This window comes from Leguminivora glycinivorella, chromosome 1 (assembly GCF_023078275.1).
Source record: "Leguminivora glycinivorella isolate SPB_JAAS2020 chromosome 1, LegGlyc_1.1, whole genome shotgun sequence".
NCBI lineage: Eukaryota > Metazoa > Arthropoda > Insecta > Lepidoptera > Tortricidae > Leguminivora > Leguminivora glycinivorella.
In genome coordinates this window covers 3,351,690-3,375,748 of record NC_062971.1, presented here as the reverse complement: position 1 = coordinate 3,375,748, position 24,059 = coordinate 3,351,690, and the positions used below count along the sequence as shown (strand labels likewise).

Below are 24,059 nucleotides of genomic sequence, written 5' to 3'. Positions count from 1 at the left end.
ACAAAAATGAATGCTTTTGGAGCAAACAAATTAGAAGTCCTTGGCATCACGGTACATATTTGTGTTCAAAAATGTGCAATTTTTCGAGTAATACATAATCTTTATACTTATAGTTTTTCCTAAATTATTATTTATAGGTAATTGACTAATTTTATAGTTTAAATTTAAAAAAATCAGTACAGATGGTGTTTTTTACGCGCTACTGCGAGAAATGGTTCATTTCTTGTACTGAAAAACGTCGTACCGTACGACACGTGCGAAAAGGAATCTAATGTACCATTCCAGTGCACCTTTGTTAATTATGATTCAGTTTATTACAATATAACTTTCATCTCTAGGTCGAAAACCGCAACGGCACAACCACCATCCAAACGAACAGCATCAGCCAACCCAACGTGATCGGCGTCCAAACCTCCACCCTCAACATCCAGAACTCCATACCAAACCTCACCTCAACGCCCCTCACGCTGCCCTCCAGCATATCGCTCAACCTGAGCTCGCTCAACGGACAGAGTCTACAGAACAGCATAGCCAACACCATCAGAACAGCCAAGCTAGACGAGATACCACACAACTTGGTTATGCATCGGACTATACCCACGTCCAATGGGATAGATTTAGAGCATATATATCGCGCTCAACCGATGCCTATGAGGAATGGCATACATGATTATAGGCGGGAGGAGTCACCTACTATGAACAATCATGTCAATTTTGTGAGGAATTATGAGGAGGAAGATCAGGTGTGTACTTCATTTCTTATCTTTAGTCTTACAAATATAGCCAACATCATAAGAACAGCCAAGCTAGACGAGATACCACACAACTTGGTTATGCATCGGACTATACCCACGTCCAATGGGATAGATTTAGAGCATATATATCGCGCTCAACCGATGCCTATGAGGAATGGCATACATGATTATAGACGCGAGGAGTCTCCTACTATGAACAATCATGTCAATTTTGTGAGGAATTATGAGAAGGGCGATCAGGTTTGTACATGTGATTAATTCCTATTATAATCTTATTTGTGTTTCAATTTTCCATAGTGGCTTGTCTAATGGGCCCTTAAGTCTGGCCTCCGGAATCGAGCGGCGTCGAAACGAGTCTTCATATATTTAAATTCGATAGGACGCGTAGCTAACGGACGCAGTTTCATAAGACATTTAGGGCCGGTTGCATCAAACCGTCTGTCACCGTTAAAGCGTTCGTAAATTTTATTGTATGGGAAGTTCCATAGACGTCTGTTGCGTGACGATGATGTGTCTGTCAAATGTGGTTGATGCAACTGGCCCTTAGAAGGCGAATTAATGAGACTCGACTCGGCGAGCCTAGTGGAAGGCTTTATGTCTTTATTATTTTGTCCATCTTTAGCCATAGCCTTATTGGGCGTTCATAAGCGCATTGTAATGTCTACTTAAAAACAAAATCATAGAGAAATAAGTACCTTCTTCTTTAGTCGTTCCCTGCTGAGGATTGTGACATCATGTCATTCTGTTGAAGACTAGGTCCCTCCATAGGCGTCTGTTCCTCGCCAAGCGCGTGGCCTCGTGCAGTTTTAATCGCATGGGTGCAGTAATTTGAACACACCATCTAGTAGGGGGAGGTGCCTGAGGTCTCGTGCCTTCAACTTTGCCCGTCATAATTATTCTCTCCAGGCTATCTCACGGGCACCAAATAATTACCTAGTGTAGTGCTACTTCACTTCGAAACTTCATTTTACCCTAATTTAGATTCCTTTTAGAAATATTACAAATAAATAATGTGTTACAGCGAGAACACGTGCGTCTGGAGGCCCGGCCCGAAACGACCGAGGCGCGACTCGTGAAGCCAGCGCCGCTACAAGCCAGGCTGTACGTCATACCGCAGGCCACCAACGAGAAGAAATTCGTCTTTATAAAAAACGAACCCGCTGAGACTGTTCAGGTGAGTTCATGCTTATAATGTATCCAGTTAGAATAGACACATGGCCCGGCCTCGCGCGTGCTCAATGAAAATGCTCCTCGTTACGGAACGAAACATGTCAAGCTATCTTCGACAATTTTACGTGAGCTACCCGATTTTACATGTTTAACGTGTCAGTGTCTGACGGTAGTTTTGTTGTTAAAATTCACCGGCCCTGTATGCCCTTTTACGCGCTGTATGTAAATCCATCTTATGACGTAATTTGAAAACTAAAACTTTTAGGTAAGTACATATATGTAATACACAAGGCGTTCCTGTGCTGACCACTACAGTCACGTTACATTCATGCTCCTCTTAGGCCGATAGTCCACTATCATATGTTTATCATAGAAATATGATCATAGGTAACATAGGTGCCGTCCTTTTTCTTCACGTTGGAGAAAAAGGGAGGCATACAGACCTATGAATCATATTTCTATGATAAACATATGATAGTGGACTATTGGCCTTAGACACTGAAATGACTTATTTCTCCCAAACTTATGTTAACTAATATGTGGTTGTTAACTATAACTATGTAACTGCTTGTTCTCAGATTGAACAGAAAACGCATCAGTTAGCGCAACAGATGAACATAAACATCAACAACAATGACTCTGATCACGACCAGCACAGGGCTTTGGATAACGGGGACCATGTAAGTTACCTTTTCGCTTTAAACCTATAGTGGGGAATGTTATTACATACAATAATAAATATGTTTAAGAATAGAGTAAGGGTCTTCGATTTTTTTTTGATAAATATGCTCCAAAAAAAACGCAAATTATATGATCCACAATAATATTTATTGAATATACTTACCTATTTAGGAGTGGATTTTTTTTGCCGGCGGCTATATTTCTGAGCTCATATAACCGGGCTAGCGTTGAAAGAACCGGAAAAAACAAATGTTTTTTCCGAAGTTTATGAAATTTTCGTTTTTTTTTCAGTTTTTTTCGGGTTTTTTTAAAGAAAAAACGAATAAATTATTAAAATTTGTATTCTTTGAATCACTCTCACTCTCATCATATACTGATGGTCAACTGACCTTGGCGGTGAAAAGTCGGTAAATTTGAAAAATATAGGGCTCACCGGCGAATTGTCTTCATAAAACGCGTGCCTTCTTAAACCTTGACGTTGGCGGAATCATCGACGAGCCTTAACACTTAAAAATGTGTTGAAAATGTAAGGGCAAAGTATTCATTCCCATAGAAAATTTGGTTTTCGCGCCATATTTTATTGCCAAGATTTGGTTGACCGTCTGTACTTCCATTTCTGCTTCCATGTCGTCGGTGCAGCGCGTTTGTAGGTGCAAATTCGCCCGAATAAAGATTAATTTATAAAGTCGCTCTGGCAATAATCGATTTCTATCTCTGGTATGTGTCCGTCCAAACAATGACCAATTTCTTTCATATTTAATCGTTTTATTTTGAAAAATAAGAGCCGAAAGTTTCTCTATCGTAGGCCACGTCTTTTTTTTTCTATAAAAAAATTTTTTTGAAAGAACTCTCCAAGAAAAACCAAAGGAAATGGAATAAAACAGGAATTTTCCGTTTTTTTTTCATCGCTAAATCCGGCAACCTTCAAATCTAGGGTGAAAAGGCATCTTCTGGGCGCTCACTCTATCGTAGGCCACGTCTTTGCCTTTGGCTAGTCTAATTAAAAAAAATTGGGTCTAACTTTGAAGTATTTTATTGAACTCTCTTTCCAAGAAAGAAGTCGCATTATACATTTGTTTGAAGTGTGTAATTTTTGAGGATAATTGATAAAATTATCGCAGACGAGCTAACGGATTCTTAGAATGAATAGGATCGACAATGGGGACGACAATAGGGAGATTAAGTCGGGAATATTTTCGGCTACCTAAAATGACGTGGGTGGTCTTTTGTGACTACAATTTAATGGTCGGTTTGTCTATCGCTTACTGACATTAAATACTTAGTAGTCGGAGTACTACCGTAGTATCTAGTTACACTGAATACGTATTAGTACTCTTCTGTAGTAAATATCTGTTCTATGGATCGAATAATGTTTGTGGTAAATATTCATTATGTTTAATACTATGCAAGATAATCCATTTTTTAAATTATGTTAAATATTTCCACTCGATACTGGATAACTTGTAATTTGTTTATGTTTTGCATTGACATTATTATGTATATAATGTTGTTGGTCGGTCAAAATACTTTCCAGGTGAGGCCATCAGTTGCTTGTCCTGCCAGTTTCTAGAATTGTGTCTAATTCTTGTTTGAACAACACTCTATAAGGGGCAAGCTATGATGCCTCTTTGACAGTTTCAAACCTTCTGACTGACGCGTTATTATAATATTTACAACTGTATCTAGGTGTACTTTTTATTAGCAGATGAACAACGGCAACGGCAGCGCGGTGATCGTGCGGCCCAGCCAATTGCTGCCCGTGCTGCCGCCGCCCACGCCGCACACACACATCATAGGTAATATCTACACCATAGCACACTAACATAGCTCTTTCACTACTAAAAAATAAGAAAATAATAGCGGCGCCACCGTCTATGTAAACCGCTGTGCATGTGGCAACTATTTTGACACTTCTGTATGAGAAAAGTAAGTTGATATGATTAAAAAATAGTTCCATGTCTACGCTACGCTTTTTTGCCAAACTATAGACTTAACAGCCAACTCAATTTCTTGGACTGCCGTTCCTTACAATAGGGTATATATTTTATAATCCCAAGATTTGGCGTAGATCATTAAAAACTCTTATTAAAGTTATTAACAAAGGTTATCTTTTAGTGTCAACGAGCGGCGTCAGCGGCGGAGTGTTTCCATGGCAATCGTTAGTACCACTCCTGACGGCGTCGTCGCCGCCCGCGCCCGCCAGCCCGCGCACGCCGCGCACGCCGCACACGCCGCACACGCCGCATACTCCACATACTCCTCATACGCCGCACACGCCACATATCAAGCAGGAGGAGATCAAAACTGAGGGTGGTAAGTACATTATACTTGTGTTTCCATTGCAGTCTTTAAGACTATACAGGAGGGGCCAATTCTCCATACAAACGCTCTCTGACTTTTGAAGATACACAAATTATTTTTTCAACACAGATTTTTATTATTTTTATCTGTGTCGGACCATTTTGATTTTTTTGATATTTTTATTTTTAAAGACGCTAGAGCCAAGTTTTGACTTTCCGAAAATGGCTTTTTTCATTATGGCGCAAAAAAGGTGTGATACTCAAGATTGCTAACAATTAGCCAAAAAAACTAAACGGGCCGACACAGATGATTTCATTTTTATTCCGATTCTCAAATTTCGTTCCGATTGTTTAAATTTTGAAGCGGAACCTCGATTTTAAAGATTTTATCGCAATATCTTTTAACTCAGTTGTTCTTAATGGACAATTTTTTTTTCGACAAATCTAGTTAATAACATTAGTATATTTAACTAAAATTCCCAAATTGAAAGAGGGGCTCCTTTCCATTTTAGCATTTTCGCTCCTGTATCGTCTTAATACTATTGAAGGCGTCTTCTCGCGTACGCCGCGCACGATGCACGCGCCTCATATGCCGCATATTCCTCATACTACTAAAGTAGAGGTTGCGTGCTGCAGTGGAAACGCTTACCTACTGAGTATGCTTGTTTATTGGCAAACTGCGAGTACTGCGACGCTACCATTTTAGAATATAACTACTGTATAGCATATCCGCACTCTTTAGATTTGTTGGATAGAGTCCGTTTATTCATATTTTACCATGCTTTCTCTTTCCAGTGGACGGCATTACTGCCATGTGCACAGAAGAAGACGAGGAGGTATTCGACTGCGACGAGCCAAGCGGTGGGGACGACAGCAGCAAGCGACGCTCTCACAGCCTATCTTCGCTGTCCGCGGCCGGCCCGCAAGAAAAGGTAAGTCTCAAGCACGATTGACAGACAAATTAGGCTAAAATCCCATGCTAAAGTCGCCTCTAGAATCAAACTAACTAAATTGACAGGTCATTTTACGCACAAATGTTGCCACATTTCGGCCAGTGCTGTTCATATCGATATCATATCATGTTCATTTACGCAGGGTTACTTCAAGTGTATAATAAATTAAATAATTAGTGTTTTAATGCGATCGCGCTTGCGAATCGGCCTCCAGAGTCACCTAACCCGTTGTCGAAACAGCAATCTGTAAATCGTCTACAGTAGACGCAAAGGCCTGATGCTGATGAATGCAATTTTATGAACTCGTTGGTATTTCGTAAATTATGCAATTTTATAGCAATAAAGACTCAGATAATGTTTATTTCCTGTAGAACAACTACAATTTATTTCAATGATGATATATCTTTTATTTTCGAATTCACAGAAAGAGCACAACCGCATCCGTCGACCAATGAACGCCTTCATGATATTCTCGAAGCGTCACCGTCAAATGGTGCACCAACGGCATCCTAACCAGGACAACCGCACCGTCAGCAAGATCCTAGGCGAGTGGTGGTACGCGCTCAAACCTGAGGAGAAGCAGAAATACCACGAACTGGCCAGCGAGGTACCGTATACCATTTTATTTCAATTAAAAAAAAAACACACACACACACACACACATCGGTTTAGTCCTGTAACTATTTGAATGGTGCATCAGTAACATTCGAACCAGGACAATCGCTCCGTCAGCAAAATCCTGGGCGAGTGGTGGTACGCTCTTAAACCTGAGAGAAGCAAAAGTACCATGAACTGGCCAGCGAGGTACCATCCACTGAATAATAGCCATATACTTCTTAAAAATCAACTTTCATTATGCTAGTTTACAACTTAAAAATTTCGTTTGTGATGGTCATGTGAGAGAGTTACAATTAGACACAAAACTACAATATAACATCAACATTATTTTGATTCACTTACTAACGGTTTCATAATCTCAATTTCTTTACAGGTGAAGGAAGCGCATTTCAAAGCTCACCCTGAATGGAAATGGTGCAACAAGGACCGAAGAAAGTCCTCCAGCAGTCGAGACCCCACGGGGTCCATGCCGCAGAGCCCGCGGACCCCTTCAGAGGGTCCCAACGCCAGCAGCGCCTCAGACTTGCCCGTCACGGTGGCTTCATTTAACCATGCTAGCTCACCACAACTTAGTGATGAAGAGAAGGTAAGAAATTTTGAATCCTGAAAGGCTTTCGATATTGTTTCCATATGAATTTCGGTAAGTGCCTACGGAGTCCTCCTGGGGAGTACGGTGGGTCCATCTGCTTTTGTGACCTATTCACGTGATCACTCTGAAGGTAAAATCACTAGGTCCATGCCGCAGAGCCCTCGGACCCCTTCAGAGGGTCCCAACGCCAGCAGCGCCTCAGACTTCTTTCAAACATGCTAGCTCACCGCAACTTAGCGATGAAGAGAAGGTATATATTTTTTTGATTCTTTAAAAGACTTTCGATACTGTTTCCATATTAATTTTGGTAGGTGCCTGCGGAGTCCCCTGGGAAGTACGTTGGGTCCATCTGTTTTTGTGACCTATTCACGTGATCACTCTGAAGGTAAAGTCACTAGGTCCATGCTTTAGAGCCCTCGGACCCCTTCAGAGGGCCTCAACGCCAGCAGCGCCTCAGACTTGCCTGTCACGGTGACTTCTTTCAACCATGCTAGCTCGCCGCAGCTTAGTGACGAAGAGAAGGTATATATACTTTTGATTCCTAAAAGGCTTTCGATACTGTTTCCATATGAATTATGGTAAGTGCCTACGGAGTCCTCCTGGGGAGTATGTTGGGTCCATCTGTTTTTGTGACCTATTCACGAAGGTAAAGTCACTAAATACATGGTGCAGAGCCCGCGGGGGTCTTCAGAGACATAACTTAGAGCCGACAGAGATGTGATATGTGATTGGAACTTAAAATTGATGTTAAGTTAATATGGAACCGAATATTATGCTTCTTCTAATCTGAGGGTTTTAAAAATGCATAGAGAGTTCTTAAGCATTGTTTAAAATTCGTAACTAACAACCGTGATAAGATTTTTACACAATAACTTCTTTTGTCCAGATAACCGCCTCGATCTGCGAGGAAGCCGCAGCCGCGGCCCACAACGCCGAAATGGATCTAAAATGCGGCGAGAGGGTCACCGACTCGGACTCCGACACGCACGAGCCGCGCGACTACCTCAAGCACCGCGACACGAGGCGGCCCAAGCCCATCAAGGCCAGGTAACTTGATACGACGCTTTATAAGACTTACCATTTACGTGTCAAAACGCCTGCCGCCCCGAACCCAATGGTGTTGTTGAAAGTTCCAATCGAACTATTGTTGAGATACTGGGCTACTAGCTTAGAGAAAAGTGAGTGAGCTACAAGTTACAATCTACAAGTGGTTGACAATGTCTAATATGACAAGTTGGAAAGAGACTTCCGCTTGTAACTTGTAACTTTCAGTTTTGAGAAATAAAATGGGCCCCTGGCAGCCAAGCATGGTCGCGCGATAAATGATAAAACATCAGGGCGTCCCTATCGCACTTACTAATAGTGCTTGCTGCTTGCCTTCCTAATATTTAAATAAACATGAGCATGAGTGAAATAAAACTATGGAAACGGATTAAATCGCGTATAATGAATTACGCATTATACGCGATTTAATCCATTTCCATAGTTTTATTTCATGAGTAACTATCGCGGTAACCGAAGACAATATTATGAGCATGAGTCTTAATTTTATTTGTTTTTTCAGAGCTGGCTCATCTGACAATCTACTCGGCGGTATAACGGCATCAAGTCCCGGAGGATCTAAAGTGTTCCAGCCTACTGGTGGAGCTTTCAAGTCAACACATGCTGACTCAGGTATGACTGGAACTCGTGAACCTGTCTTCTAAAAATTGAAATTCTATATGATTTGTAAACAATTTGGACTATCAGACCACTTATGACCAGTCATAAACTTATGGATACTGTTGTGGTGTGGTGCTATTGTGACACCATAAGATTTGACATCGAATAGCCTACGAAGTGAGGGCAGCACCAGTCGTGCGTGAGCTAATAGGGTTTTGGGCATTTGAACTCTGATCTCTTCGGAAATTATGTCAAACTGAGTATACGGCAACTGTCATTGGCCCAAATAGAGCAGATAGATTTTTTAGAATAGAAAATATTTTTTAGTCAGTCAGTTAGATCATCATATAATTTTGGACAAATATTTTTTATTTTTTCTCGTAAACGAAAAATGACGACGGTACAGTGCGTTATAGTTTTGCGAGACGTCACGCCTAGGTACAATTTTTACCAAACAGTGACGTCACAAGCCCCCACTCCCGAACTTTGATGCCCTGTATCTTTGTATTTTTTCATTCATTATATAAAGCGAAAAATATGTATTCAGTATTTTTAGACGATCTAACTAACGGACTAAACAGGATGCCATTTTGTTTAATGTAGTCGTCATCCCTATTATAAGCCAGTTGGATGCATTCCTTGTCTTTTTAAATAGATTAATTTTCATTTTTTTTTTACATCGATAGATGGCAGCACCATCTTTCTCGCTATATCGTAATCCTGCAAAAGGATTCATATAGGAGGTGCAAGCGCAAATTGCTCGCCCTTAGAGTTGGTCAAAGGCGCCTAGCCTTCAGAGATAACATACACTAGAGAAATTTCGACGGGTACCTCGGCGGTCGGGGTGGTGTAACGGTTTTAGCACGTCAGCCGCGTTAGCTGGAGACCCGGGTTCGATTCCCGGCTTCGCCACCAGTGGGGTTGATCGCTTTTTCTTTAGTGTATGGTATCTATTTCAGTTTATAGATACATTTTCCTAAATTTGTTCGACAGAGAGCCACCGGCAATGGAACGCGTACGCGCACAACAAGATGAACCACGTGCCAGCGTCCCCGCACAGCACGGCGGCCATCACCAGTTCCGTGCAAGGCATCTCCCTCTCCACACCCAACCTCACCACGCAGGCCGCGCTCGACAACGCCATAGCGTCCCTCATGAGTCCGACGCCGACGTCCGGCGTGCAAGTGATCTCCAGCGGCGTCTCGAACGTGCAGACTGTGCCGCAAGGGAACCTGAGCAATACGCTGCTCAAGAGCGTCACGCTTGTCAAGAGGAGCGTCGGAGACAATGCTACAGGTAAGCAAAACATCGCTCCCCGCAGCGTACTGCTGGCCGATAGTCCACTATCATAATTATGTTTATCATAGAAATATTATGATCATAGGTCTGTATGCCTCCCTTTCTCTCAAACGTGAAGAAAAAGGACGGCATGTTGCCTATGATCATATTTCTATGATAACATATAATAGTGGACTATCCGCATAAAGCCAACCTTACAGTTCGACAACTCTTGCAAATTTTTTTGTTCTACTTATTACGGTTTTATATGGCAGAGAGAACATGTTCCCGACATGATTTTAAACTTTAATTGAAGAAATAGAGTTCAGTTGTTTATAATTTCTGACTCTTAAGTTTATGCTCTATTACTCAATATATTCTTTCGCTTTTCGGTGAAGGAAAACATCGTGAGAAAACCGGACTAATCCCAGTAAGGCCTAGTTACCCTTCGGGTTGGAGATCAGATGGCAGTCGCTTTCGTAAAAACTAGTGCCTATGCCAAATATTGGGATTAGTCAAAGCAGACCCCACGCTCTCATAAGCCGTGGCAAAAATGCCGGGATAACGCAATGAGGATGATGCCAAAATATATTCTTTTCCGCAGGTCCATTGACACTATCCGTGGACGCATCGGGCAACCTGCTGCTGAAAGCGAGTCAGGCCGGCGAAGCGCCTTCGGAGCCACAGTTACACTACGTCCAACTGCAGAGGCTCTATGTGCCCTCCTTCAATACCGGTATGTTCACTAAATATCCTCGACTTAGGGCCAGTTGCATCAATCACATTTATAGAATAGAATAGAGAACGTTTATTTGGTGAAAATATACAAGTAAAACAACAATAGCCTTAATCTATATACATCTTAAACTAAAGTCACCAAAAAGGATGCCACTCAGCATATGCCAATGGCTAGTTAGTATTAGCCACGGCGCTGGTTTTCAGGGCAACCAAGAAAACAGGATGGGATTTCAATATTTTTAAAATTAACATGTGGTGGACGAGATCGCAATAAATACAATTATAATAGTCCACTTATACATTTAAAAGTAGTATCTACGCAGATTTAATATGCAGTAGTAGAGCAGGCAACATAACTATTTAAAAACAGAAAATAAATAAAATGAAAGATGAATTGATTTATTAAATTAATTTAAATTTAAATTAGTACGATACGTCTGCTTATGTATTAGAAATCTGAAGAGCTGTAAGGTAGTTTTTCATCTTAATTTTGAAGGTTCCTACCGATGTACAGACACATCATCGTCACGCAGCAGACGTCTATGGAACTTCCCATACAATAAAATTTTACGAACGCTTTAGCGATGACAGACGGTTGGATGCAACCGGCCCCAAGACAGGCTTTTTTACGCTTGATAGGGGCTTATACATTCAAGAAGGGGTTAAGACATTTCATGATAGGTCGGTTACTGCACTATTCCATCTCAAAAATATATGTAAGTTACGTTACCAGTGTTACCACCTCTTTTTTTCATAGTTGGCAACTAACACTTACATAAATATTTTGATGCGAACTACAGCCCATTATCTGCTTTCGTGAAAACCGACACGATTCATAAAAACGCACAACGTGTAGCGATCAATGGATTAATTGATATAACATAAAGTAAAATTTTATGTAACTTGAACAAAATTATATGCCATGGTTTTTTTCTTTCAGAAGTCGAACCGCCCAAGAGTCAAAGCCAAATTGTCCAAGGCCCGGGCCCGGGCCAGTCTGTGATTGTCTCTCAGAGTAACACCCAACCCACGCAGAAACCTAATGCGTAAGTACATTGATTTTTTCATTTGTATAAATTGACTTTTAAGCCACGGTTAACAGTAAATAAATACTGCGAAGCTTTAAGGATAATAATGAAAATTGTCAATTTAACATGTGTGTTTTAGTCACAGTTCATTTTCAGGCATAAATGCATTTTAATTGTGGATAATGATTTATTTTCCTATCCAGAAGCAACAAACAGAAAAACAAGTTATTTTTTAACCCCCGACGCAAACACGACGGTGTGTTATAAGTTTGACGCGTTCATCCGTCCGTTCGTGTGTATGTATGTGGCATCGTAGCTCCCGATCGGGTGGAATTTAGCTCGTTCGTTTGAAAGCTGAATCAGTCGGGATCGCTCTTAGCCATCGTTTGATGGAAATCGGTCAATAATGTCGGGGGTTTTTTCAAAATATTTAGCGGTGTCGGTTGATAAAGCTGGACGTTTATCGGCAGGCAATGGGAGAGCGGCGGCGAGGAGGCGCGGCCCTTCCCGCTCGCGCCCACGCCGGCGCAGCTCGGCCGCGCGCCGCTGCAGAAGCGGCTCAGCAGAGGTCACTATAGCGTATAACCTATAACATACACTTATATGTTTCTTTCAATTGTGTAGTTTAACTTCAAACTTGGCTAAATCCATTCTGCTTTAAGATTGATTATATAAAAAAAATATTATGATCTGAACGATAATCAACCTTATAGCAGAGTGGATTTACACAATTTATCACCTACTATTTTCATTTTTAATGAAAAGTATTTCGGTATTCTGTACGGTATTATCTTCCCAAATTTTACAAATTGACAATCTAATGTGTAGGTAACCTCACCTTAGTAAGAATAAGTGGTATTAGACACGGCAGTGTGTACATATAAATATTTATTCAGCAAATAAGCCACAAGCACAGAATATATAACAGTACAAGTTCATTTTCTACAAGGGCATGTTTCCACGTCAACATTACATAGAAATGTTAACAATTGATAATATTTTTTCTAAGCAAAGTATGTTTAAAGGAAATATATAAAATACACCGAAAGGAAATACGGCTGAAAACGAATAACGGCTCAACGTATCTAAGATATGATTGATGCCTTCCGACGACAATCTTTGGCGTTCGTTGGAGATTTTGGATTGCGAATGAGTATTATTCGTATTATTAAAACGTTCAAAGCCTGAAAGACTGTAAACTGGCCGAGGCGTCGTTGCACAGTGTTAACAGTACAAAATAACTTCCTGGCTGAAGAATGTGTAAAGAAGTGTTATATGTGTAGGCACGTCGACGGGGTCCGCGGGCTCGGCGGACGCGGGCTCGGCGCCGGCGTCGCCGCGCGAGGACAAGAAGAGCCTCTTCAAGAAGGGCACCGAGGACGGCCGCGACAAGTACGTCACCTACATACACTATACTCGGCTTTTATTTACCAACGTGTTCAACTGGACGATCAAAACTTTTTAGTACCTTTTCATTACCCAAAATGTTCCCAATGTTTACACTGATACAAATTAATTCTGTTTATTTTATTTATCAGTTACAGCTTGGCGAAAAAGAATAGAAATGGAACTATTTTTTTTTATCTTAGCAACACTCAACTGTTCTTATAGAAAAGTATCAAAATACCATCCTATTCGTAATGTACAGTCGAACAAAAATATGCTTCCAACACACATGACAGATTCATCTTTTCACTTATCGCACCAAAGTTCAGTTTACAATCTGTCTTCCATAGAAACATTGTCACAAATTGTGACATAATAGGTTTACATTGCATGTTACAGAATAAGATTTCCTGTGACTGTGCCGTAAATATGTTTACAAATGCAGTAACATTATAAACTTTACGTTCTTGCTTACTTTTCGTTTACTTACACCTATTGCTACATAAACATCTTTACAGATTTGATTGGTCTGTTCATAATTTGAATAATGACATCATATCGTCATAAATATCAATATCGGCTTTATAATCGACTCCAAAAAAGGTCTTATTCTTGTAGGTTTAACGTGTCTGTGGTATTGCCCCTTCGGCCGCTTTCTAATCAAGAAAAAATATTCTATTTTGTAAACTGGTTTCCAATGCAGAATAGTGTTTTTTTTAAACTCATTCATGTGGATATAAAAGACATGAATTAAAAACTATTTGTTATAGTTTTCACATTCAAGGTCACAAGAAATATCCTCACATACGTCAGATAGCTGACAATTGTGCGTGGCATTATTAAATCCTGGATCTTAGAAATTTCTCCGACCTTACAGTGCGATTAAAATCAGTTAACTATTCGGCTTTTTTTTATCAGAGATAGGTATTAATCGATTAACTTTTTATTCGACTAATTAGTCGATTAAAAAAATCAATCGTCAAAATTAGTCGACGATAAATTTATTCGCGATTAACGTTAATCGAAGATCTTCGATTACAACTATTTAATCGTCTATTAAAACTAATTAATCGTCTTATTTTAATCGTTAATCGTTAGTCGTTTACTTTTTGCCCAACTCTGCTACTTCCAATGCTACCAAGGTTATGACGCTGACTGTACAGGCTTTTATTGCAAACTGTACTTTTTTGCACAATCATCAATAACTCATCGAGAGGATAATAACTAGGCCAAACACGACGAATGAAAGAGATAGGTTATTTGACAGTATGGTACTGTTTTCGGTGATTGTCATTATTCAAATTAAGAATCAAATCCCAATGAAATCTATAAAGATATTTATGTAGCAATAGGTGTAAGTAAACGTAAGTAAGCAAAGTAAGCAAGAACGCAAAGTTTATAATGTTACTGCAAATGTAAACATATTTACGGCACATTCACAGGAAATCTTATTCTGTAACATGCAATGTAAACCTATTATGTCGCAATTTGTGACAATGTTTCTATGGAAGACAGATTGTAAACTGAACTTTGGTGCGATAAGTGAAAAGATGAATCTGTCATGTGTGTTGGAAGCATATTTTTGTCATGCAGTGTATAAAATTATTTAAATGTAAAGGTATTTTTGTAACACTCAACTGTAAAGGTATTTTTGACCTCGACTGTACATGTTTACTATAATTTTTATAAATGAGAACTGGGCGAACCAAGTTTTTGAGTGACTCTTGATTACGTAAATAATCTATGGAACTACCAATAATATTAAAATTGCAGCGATGTTTAAAAATTGTGGGCATCCATGATTCACACATCTATCGATGCTAACGTAGTGGATCTTTATATTTGAAAAAAAAAAAATATAATTTTAAAATTATGTATTTTTCCAGTAATTTTAACAAAAACTGACTACACATGCTGTCATAACAAAGTAATTACAGGCAATTGTTTATTTTAAAATGTAGGTACATGAATGTCTTAGAACCTCCATAATAGTACATTAAGATACAAGTGCGTAAAAAAGGAAGTTCGAAACGAGTGGCGATAAATTAAAACACGACCGAAGGGAGTGTTTTAAATCGACACGAGTTACGAATTTCCTTTTCGCACGTGTATCGTACGACGTTTTTCAATGCAGATGGCCCTCCGAAGTTTCGACCTGGCATATAATGAAGCACTTCTCGCACTAGTGCGTAAAAAAACCACCGTCTGTACTGAAAAAAAAATATTTTTGCTTGTATCCCTTGTTCTCAAATCGTTGTCACACCTCAGCAACATCGCTGTCCCCAGCCCGCAACTTGATGAAGTCTAGTCAATATCTTACCGGAACATTCCATTCACAACGATTCTTTTCTAATCTATAACAATATCTCCAGGGTCCTAGAGACGGTAAACTTCGAGCAGAAGTTCAGTACGCTCCCGCAGTTCAAGCCCGAGGCCTGCAGCCCCAGCGTGGTGGTCCCGAGCAGCCCGCAACTGTATCTTAGGAAGAAGCACAACAGAATGGGTTAGTCTCCTTAAATGTTACGCTTTTTCAGGCTACCTATATAATAAATCTACGACTCTAATACAGCCGCGCTACGCATAAGAACAGTAAATAACACATTTGTAAATTTCATGGACGTTAAAGTTTCGTGAGACATCCATACTAATATGTGTGGGAAAGTGTGTGTGTGTCTGTTTGTCCGTCTTTCACGGCAAAACAGAGCGACGAATTGACCCTTGCTTTAATTGTATGATGTGGTTTACAATTGGAAGAGTTTTAAAAACAAGTTATTGCTCTTATGGTTACCGCGGCCGAATATACAACTTAAAAACGAAATTATAAAATGACTGCTGATGTGTCCGTAACTTTAGCCTGGCCTCTCAGCATAAACATTGTATACTTAGTTCAATAAAATGTTATCAAATAATTAATAAATTATTTTTTCTTTTAGATGAGGAAGTGCCAACAATGACGCCGGTACTAGAGCCTGAACCATTACCGAGCGGTGCCATGCCGACGCCACACTCTTATGGAACCCCACACACTACGACCAAGTTGGTCGGGAATACCTTCTTCGGACCTGACTTCAACTTGGACACCTTTAGAGGTATGTCATATTGTCACAGAAGTACCAAGAATAATACCCGTGATAGTCAGAGTTTGTAGCGAGTAGTGCCATGTCGCTGCCACTCTTATGGAACCCCCACATACTACGACCAAGCTGGTTGGCAACACTTTGTTGCCACTCTTATGGAACCCCCACATACTACGACTAAGCAAACACTTTGTTTGGACCTGAGCCAGAAGAAGGTCCTACGGACTAGTTATATGAGATTTAGTCTCAAAAGCCTTTACCTTTCTCATTGGTTTATATAGGGCCGGTTGCATCAAACCGTCTGTCACCGTTAAAGCGTTCGTTAAATTTTATTGTATGGGAAGTTCCATAGACATCTGCTGCGTGACGATGATCCGTCTGCCTTTTAAAAGTTCTTTTGCTAACGATTTGTATTATTTCAGTATCAGAGAGCATGGAGGAAATGTCTCCACGCACGCCCTGCACACCTGGCGGGGCCCGAGGGGAGGCCGGGCACAGACGGGTCCTCGAGCAACGTCGGCACCTCGTGCTCAAGCTGTTCCAGGAGCACGGCATGTTCCCCACCACGCAGGCCACCACGCACTTCCAGGTCAGTAGCACAGCCGGGTGCTGGAGCAGCGGCGCCACCTCGTGCTCCAGCTGTTCCAGGAGCACGGCATGTTCCCCACCACGCAGGCCACCACGCACTTCCAGGTCAGTAGCACAGCCGGGTGCTGGAGCAGCGGCGCCACCTCGTGCTCCAGCTGTTCCAGGAGCACGGCATGTTCCCCACCACGCATGCCACCACGCACTTCCAGGTCAGCAGCCGCCCACCCGCTCTCGGTTACTTCACAGAACGGTCAAAAACGTATTTTTATAAAAAAACATGATTAAATATGTATTCATTGTTAACAGGCGACGCACATGGACATATTTCCAAACAAGATGTCGCTGCAGCTAAAGATCCGCGAGGTGCGGCAGAAGCTCATGGCGCAGTCCAACCTCACCCCGCACTCCGACATCAACACACCTACCAGTGAGTTTCTTATATTACAGGTATACAGTAAACGGCCATAAAGAATGCATGTCAGTTTTTCGTCTTCGTAGAGCGTTCTTGCTTGTGTGACGTTAATTGACTCTTTCCAAAGACCGATGCGCCATTGTTTATGGCCGTTTACTGTACTAACATTTTGACAGCCTCTCCGGTGCAAATGTGGTTGAGGCGGAGCTATTAAAAACAGTTGCCAAGCCAACTTATCATAGAATGACTCTATTAATGTAGTTTTGTTTCCACAGACGTGAACTCGCCAATGTCGGCGCTGCAGCCAACGTCCACGGCCAGTTAGCGCTGCGGGCTCACCGTCTCCATCGTGGTTCGCGAGTGATTGCCACGGCGGTTAGACACCACACCCATACACCTGCGAACATTGTCAACACCCGCTAGTGTTGAACTCGCGTCGGCGCTGCAGTCTCATGTCCACGGCCAGTTAACGCTGCGGGCTCATCTTCATTGTGGTCCGCGAGTTTGCACGCCGGTTAGCGACACCGCACCCATGCGCCTGCGAACATTGTTAACACCCGCTAGTGATGAACTCGCGTCGGCGCTGCAGTCTCACGTCCACGGCCAGTTAACGCTGCGGCCTCACCGTCTCCATCGTGGTGCGAGAGTGATTACCACGGCGGTTAGACACCACACCCATACACCTGCGAACATTGTCAACACACCCGCTAATTGTAGACGTATGTACAGTGTTGTATCGCCAACTAATCTAGGCGTGAGTAAAGACTGCGAGACTTTTCAGAGTATAATAATTCTCAAGTGCTCTCCCTGGTACGCTACTGCACATGTACAGCGAGCTGCGAATTCGCTTAGAAACGTTATGAATGGAATTCATTCATTAACCATAAACTTTTATACAAATGTGCAATCAGAAAATTACTAAACAGCTCTCTGAATTTTTACTGGAAATAATCGTTAAAGAGAGATTCCATTTTGGTAATGAGAAATTTCAGTTCTCATGCGAAATCGTCGAAAGAATCCGATTTAGGATGCTTTCTGTCAGCGGAACATAATTATGATCTGAGGTTTCACCATGTAACGTGAATACTAGGCTTGAAACTATTGCTCGAGCTAGCCAATAAATACACACTGAGATAATTTTACCGTACAAGTTATGTGCTACCATTAAGAGTATAACCTTTTGATTGCCGAAGACGTGCACGGTTACAGCCTAATATCAAACTTGGTGAGGTCCGACAAGGTTCAAAGTTTAAACACGGTCTAGCAAAATAGGGTCGGCTTTTAAACTGTGGACTTTTTATTAAGCCAGGTTTAGACGAGCAAGTTCTTGCTGCAATAAATTGAGCAATAACTTGCGTTTTTGTTTACACTATATGCAATTTTTGTAGCACAAGTTACATCTGCAAGCTGACAAGCAAGTTCTTGCTGGAAGATTTTGCAGGACTGTTTATATTAGCAATAACTTGTGGCAATTTTTGTTGCATCAAATCGTTGGTCTGTTTAGACTACCGGCAGTTTTTCTGTCGCAAGTCTTTTTTAGAAGTTATTAGCAAGATCTTCCTGGCAAGTTCTTGCATACGTGTTTAAATGGGACAAGTGTGTTGGCGATTATACCACAAGTATTTACAAATTAAAAATGCCCGCTCATAGTAAAATGCGTGCATCTGCGGCGATAATAGTAGTACTGGGGAAGAAAACACGGAAGAATCGGAAGGGGGTAAAAGATTGGATTTTAAGATTTTTAAGACGAGATGTTATAGGAATACAACGCAATTTATTAATCGAACTACGAAAAGAAGAACCTTCACGATATAAAAAAATTGTAAAAATGAGTGAAGAAAACTTTAATTTTTTGCTTGAAACTTTTAAACCAAGTATTGAAAGACAAAATACCAATATACAAAAAATAACAGTTTTATTAAACTATTTATGGGTAACAATAAATGTGTTGACATAATCAATAAATTTAATTCAATAAGTACCCATATGAAGTGAATTACGTAGTTTTTTAAAGTAGCTTAATTCTAAACTTGACAATTCAATTAAAATGCATATGAACCCTCATTGTAAGTTACCATGGAGTTTTCAGTCGCAGCATGTGTATGTTGCCCAGTAGTAATTTTTTTATTCCCATTTGCTTGTGTACACTTCATTTGACCCTTGACCGCTTTTACGTTGTTCCTCTTTTTTTATTATTGATCAAATTGGGTTTTCAAATTTGAAAAACTTTTTGTTAATTTCAATATCCGTAGTATTAAATTCTACGGCTAGATTAGCCAAAGCGATTTTTTTCCTGATTTTGTTTCGATAATCTTTACACTTTGTGTCCCATAATTCTCCATGTTGCTCATAGTGCGATATCAATTTGATGACTTTCCATGCTAGCAAGAAAACTTTATTCGGTCGACAAAATAAACACAAAAGTTATTGCAGGGATATCTAAAATGTGTTTACACGTTGTACTTGCGGCAAGTGTTGCAAGTTGTAAAACTTGCAAGAAGTCAACTTGCGGCGACTGTTTACATATAATTGCAGAAGTTACTTGCCGAGTCTATTTTTTGATGTTTACACGCAGAGCTTGCAGCAAGCTAGCAGAAGTTGAAAAAATACAGAAGTTAGCTGTTTACACGACGCAAGTCACTCGTGGAAGTCAACTTCTGCAAATTTAATTGCTCGTCTAAACCTGGCTTTACAGTCGAGTTCACAAATATGTCTACATTTCTTCACCTTAACTCATTGCAATAAATAAGGTCAAAAAATGTACGCATATTATGCACTTGACTATACAAATAAGAATAACTGTCAACTCTATTTTGCGAAAGTGAATACGCGAGTCTTAAAATCAATTCAAAAGTGAGATATAACATTTGCATCCTTAAATTTTAACCGTTTGGATGCCTGGCCTACCGGCCCGTCAATGTCAACCTTATTGAAATAATATATAGAGATCATACGAATGCAACCGCACGCATCAGTGCTGTATTTGGCAGTCAAACGGTTTAAAGCTTAATGTTCAGTCAGAGCTGACATTCATCATCATCATATTTACTCAGTGTGGGTGATCTCAATACATTTTTATCTGTATATAAGTCATATGTGTTTCAACATCAAGGTTAGGTTTGTTCATTATTCCATCACACATCACAACGCTTCGACGAAATGAACTACTATACTTTAAATTGCACCTTATGCCGTAAGGTCGCATTTTGAACTCGTTCGGTATATGGAATCATTTCGCCAAAGTTTATGCCTGTATAGTTGCCAGCTGTTTCAACTGGCGTTCAGTAGTTACTGCTACATGTTAATGAAAATAACTTTCCAATTCAAGTAGCATGGTAAAAGTTGAAACGGTAGGTGGACGGCATACAGTCAACCTATTGGAACCCTAGGCCACTCTACAACCATGTCAAAATGTCAAGCAGTAAGAGATTTCTTACAATCTGATTTATAACGCCACTATGACATAGTTCTACAGTAGCGTACAGGTTCCAAGTGGTTGACTGTACATACCGGTATTTAGGAGTCACATAAATCAGTCGACGTTATACCGATTCTATAGATGCAATATATATGTATAATATTTTCCATCGTATTATCTTTACCAATGTTCGTATTTGTCTACTTCAGTTAATCTTTTTACTTTTTGGACTGAGATCAAGTGAAATAACACACGTTCGTGACTTTTCATCAAAATACGAAGCTAAAATGTTATACACTAGGTAAATCTGTATGCCGTCGGTGATTAGTGTGACTGTTAAGGGGTCATTATAATGTTTTGTGATGTCCGTCATTTCATTATTTCGTGCATAGTCGGCCTACCTTCAAGTGACCCACTATGTTATATGTAAACAAAGTTTTATAAAGATCTATGGCATTCATCTATTTCGTTGTTGCATTTATAATCATGTCGACCACGTTGTTTGCTAAGTTGTGTCGTAGCATCGTGTGAGGGATGCGACCCCGCGTGTGTAGATTGAATGTGTATTTTAACGAAACTGGTGCGTACCAACTAATTATTATTTAGGTACATTTATTTTTATCGTTTTATATTTATGTTGTGATCTTGGTCTTCCACGAGTTTGAAATCTTTTCGTTTATTTAGATGATTATCTATTTAATAATTTCTTTATGTACAGTGATTTACGTTAAGCTATAAGTGGAGTGATTATGAATTATTTTTCGATGCCATGTTTGATCGTGGAGCCTAGTGTTAGCTCGTACACCTGCAGCGGCATTTCTCGCGGCCGTACTTGCTATATCACTGCATCTCTTTAATTTTGCTGTATTAAAAAAAAGATGCAATACGAGTATATTGGAAACTATATGGCCGCGAGAACTGCAGCCTCATACATTTGTATCACTTAAGACAGCGCATAAGAATCTGTCATTTTAAAACGACCGAAACGGTTTACAAAAACAGCTCAAACGATAACGACACTAGATAAATCAATATTTATATAATAATCTCATTGTAAATATTAGATTTATGTTATACTAGTGCTAAGTGTTCCCGGCTCTCAAAGTAATTAAGTTTTTATTTAGAGAATGCTAATATAGACAAAAGAATATAAAATTTATACTTGAGAATTTTCGGCCAATACAAATGTTATGTATATCAAAATTGTATTTTTTAAATGATCTCTTCGGCGTTATAGTGTTAGGAAATTGCTTTAGGAGTCCGGAAGTGAAATGAATTTATTAAAAGTATAAACGTAAGAAATATTTTCGCACTGTTAAATCTTAATAGTCGCGTAGTCAATTGATCTTTAAATAATAATTGTTGTCATAATCATACCATACAGCTGCAGAAGTAGTAACGTTGTTACCAATTAGTATAACATACACACATACTTTTATACACACATTAGTACTATGTATATGCCAACCTCACCTCTTATCAAAACAGATGTCTATAGCAATCTATATATCGGCCACTTTTTGAATTTAGAAAGAGTAGGGATGTCTGTCATATCCCCTGTGTGGGCTAGCTTCGTCCGAGTAGGACACATCCCAAAACAATGTTTCGAGATAGTCAGGTTCTCCTGCATGTAGATCTTGATATAGTGCTCGATCAGCTGAGTATCTCTCAATATTTTTATATTATATATACCTATAGTAATTCCCCATTCGATCACAAATCTATCCATCGCCACACATTAGTAGGTCATAGTTGTACCGTTATTTGCAGTTTCGTAACTAGTAAGCGTAATAGAATCAACGCAACTGGAGTAAGCGAGTCGGCGACTCCATTCCCGAGCCCGAGCTTCCGCGACTGCTGAATGCCGAAAAGCAACTCATAATGTTAATGAGATTAAAAACATACTCCAGTGCCTAAATTATATATTTATACTTTCAAATAGCTCAACGACATGCGTTGACATAATGCAATTATAATTATATTTATACTTTTAGATTGTGTTGCAATATCGTTCATGTAACATACAAATAACATTTTGTTTGATGTATGCTTGTGATGTTTGTACTTGTTCCCATTTGTTTTAACTGTCCATGAGTTTAAGTTTGCTAATGATATCAGTTGCTTTCGAGTTTTCATTTTCCGAGTGTTATTACAATTAATTAAAAAAAAAACTTTAAAGTTAGTCTGCGTATATTACTAGTGCCTTTTTGACTCTCAAAACTTAGTGTATCTATTCTACTTGTCTTGTACTGTTGATGTATGTTATTCGAGGACCTGTTTGTTATTTACGTTTTACTCTCTCGTCTAGGTTTTGTCAGTCAACAAACGATTGTAATATGCAGATATTTTATTAGACTGAATTATGTATGTTACAAAACATTTTCAATGTTATATTTTAAGAAGGTGAGCAATTACTGCTGAACGACTTTTTGAATGAAAGCATTTTCGTTATTTATTTCTTCTACATAAGGCATTAGTCTAATTGTTTAGTCAAAATGTAACTGTAAATATCTTGTTTAGAAGTTTTATTTAGAATTAAGTGTTCAATTTAATGTCGATTAGATTGAATTAGACAAACAAATCATAATAGCTAATAACTGAAGCAGTAATCTTTTGTGTGGAAGTTTTCAAATCCAACTTAAGGACCAATAACATCTTTAACTTAGACTCTATAATGTATGAAGCGACAAACAGCAACTGGAGCCCGAGTGTGGACAGTTTGTTCAAGCATATTGGATCATTGTACGAACTTATGTTAAAACATAAAAACCACGAAAACACTGTTGCTTTTTTTTTCTGAACCTATACTATAGTATCCTTGCTATTTGCTAGCTACTGACTGGGACAAGTCTGCATCTTTCTCAAGCAAACTGTTTTTCCTAGGGTTTATATTAGAGATGCAACGAATAGTTGTTTGGCCGGATACCGGATACCGAAAATTCGGTCCAACCGTCGGCCGAATATTCGGACAGCAGAATTTTACCTACAATGGCGCGTCGTGCAGGTTTTGACTTGTTTCGTAGTGAACTTCGCGCGGAGTTCGTTTTTGTTTAAATGTTTATTTTTTTTAATAATAAAGGGCTATGATTATGTATTATAACCACAGAATATATAATAGTACAAGTACAGAAGGCCCACTGCTTTGATGTTCACGACATGCCGCCTTTTTAAATGCCTACAAAATTCTAACAAAGAAACGAGCCGCACGTGCGCGACTCCCGGCGATAGGGTTGCCTACGGATTAAAACGATTTAATACTCAGATAAAATGTTATACTATTATATTCAAGTCTTGGGTACTTTCTAGGTATAAATATATAATATTTATTTATTTATTTATTTTAGTTTATGGAGATCCAACAGCTACTATTACAATATAACACTACTGAATCCAAACGTGGTATTTC

General features: G+C 39.6%; 1 protein-coding gene across 9 annotated transcripts in view; it reads left to right on the top strand.

The window, feature by feature from the left end:
* The window catches only part of LOC125238674, a 59,040-nt gene extending 40,634 nt beyond the window's left edge, over positions 1-18,406 (top strand). For 7 of the 9 annotated variants that reach the window (XM_048146323.1, XM_048146103.1, XM_048146466.1 and 4 more), the window contains 20 exons: positions 339-743; positions 1,777-1,929; positions 2,504-2,605; positions 4,309-4,402; positions 4,722-4,919; positions 5,702-5,838; positions 6,284-6,466; positions 6,851-7,063; positions 7,953-8,113; positions 8,631-8,740; positions 9,722-10,024; positions 10,611-10,742; positions 11,685-11,790; positions 12,243-12,340; positions 13,056-13,164; positions 15,531-15,661; positions 16,092-16,247; positions 16,658-16,824; positions 17,130-17,250; positions 17,511-18,406. In XM_048146323.1, the coding sequence (XP_048002280.1) occupies positions 339-743; positions 1,777-1,929; positions 2,504-2,605; positions 4,309-4,402; positions 4,722-4,919; positions 5,702-5,838; positions 6,284-6,466; positions 6,851-7,063; positions 7,953-8,113; positions 8,631-8,740; positions 9,722-10,024; positions 10,611-10,742; positions 11,685-11,790; positions 12,243-12,340; positions 13,056-13,164; positions 15,531-15,661; positions 16,092-16,247; positions 16,658-16,824; positions 17,130-17,250; positions 17,511-17,560 (3,129 nt within the window). In that variant the 3' untranslated portion in view covers positions 17,561-18,406. Of the gene's footprint in view, positions 1-338; positions 744-1,776; positions 1,930-2,503; positions 2,606-4,308; positions 4,403-4,721; positions 4,920-5,701; positions 5,839-6,283; positions 6,467-6,850; positions 7,064-7,952; positions 8,114-8,630; positions 8,741-9,721; positions 10,025-10,610; positions 10,743-11,684; positions 11,791-12,242; positions 12,341-13,055; positions 13,165-15,530; positions 15,662-16,091; positions 16,248-16,657; positions 16,825-17,129; positions 17,251-17,496 lie in introns of all 9 variants that reach the window. The other 2 variants (XM_048146398.1, XM_048146252.1) reach the window with 2 other exon arrangements.
* The last annotated feature ends 5,653 nt before the right edge of the window (positions 18,407-24,059 follow it).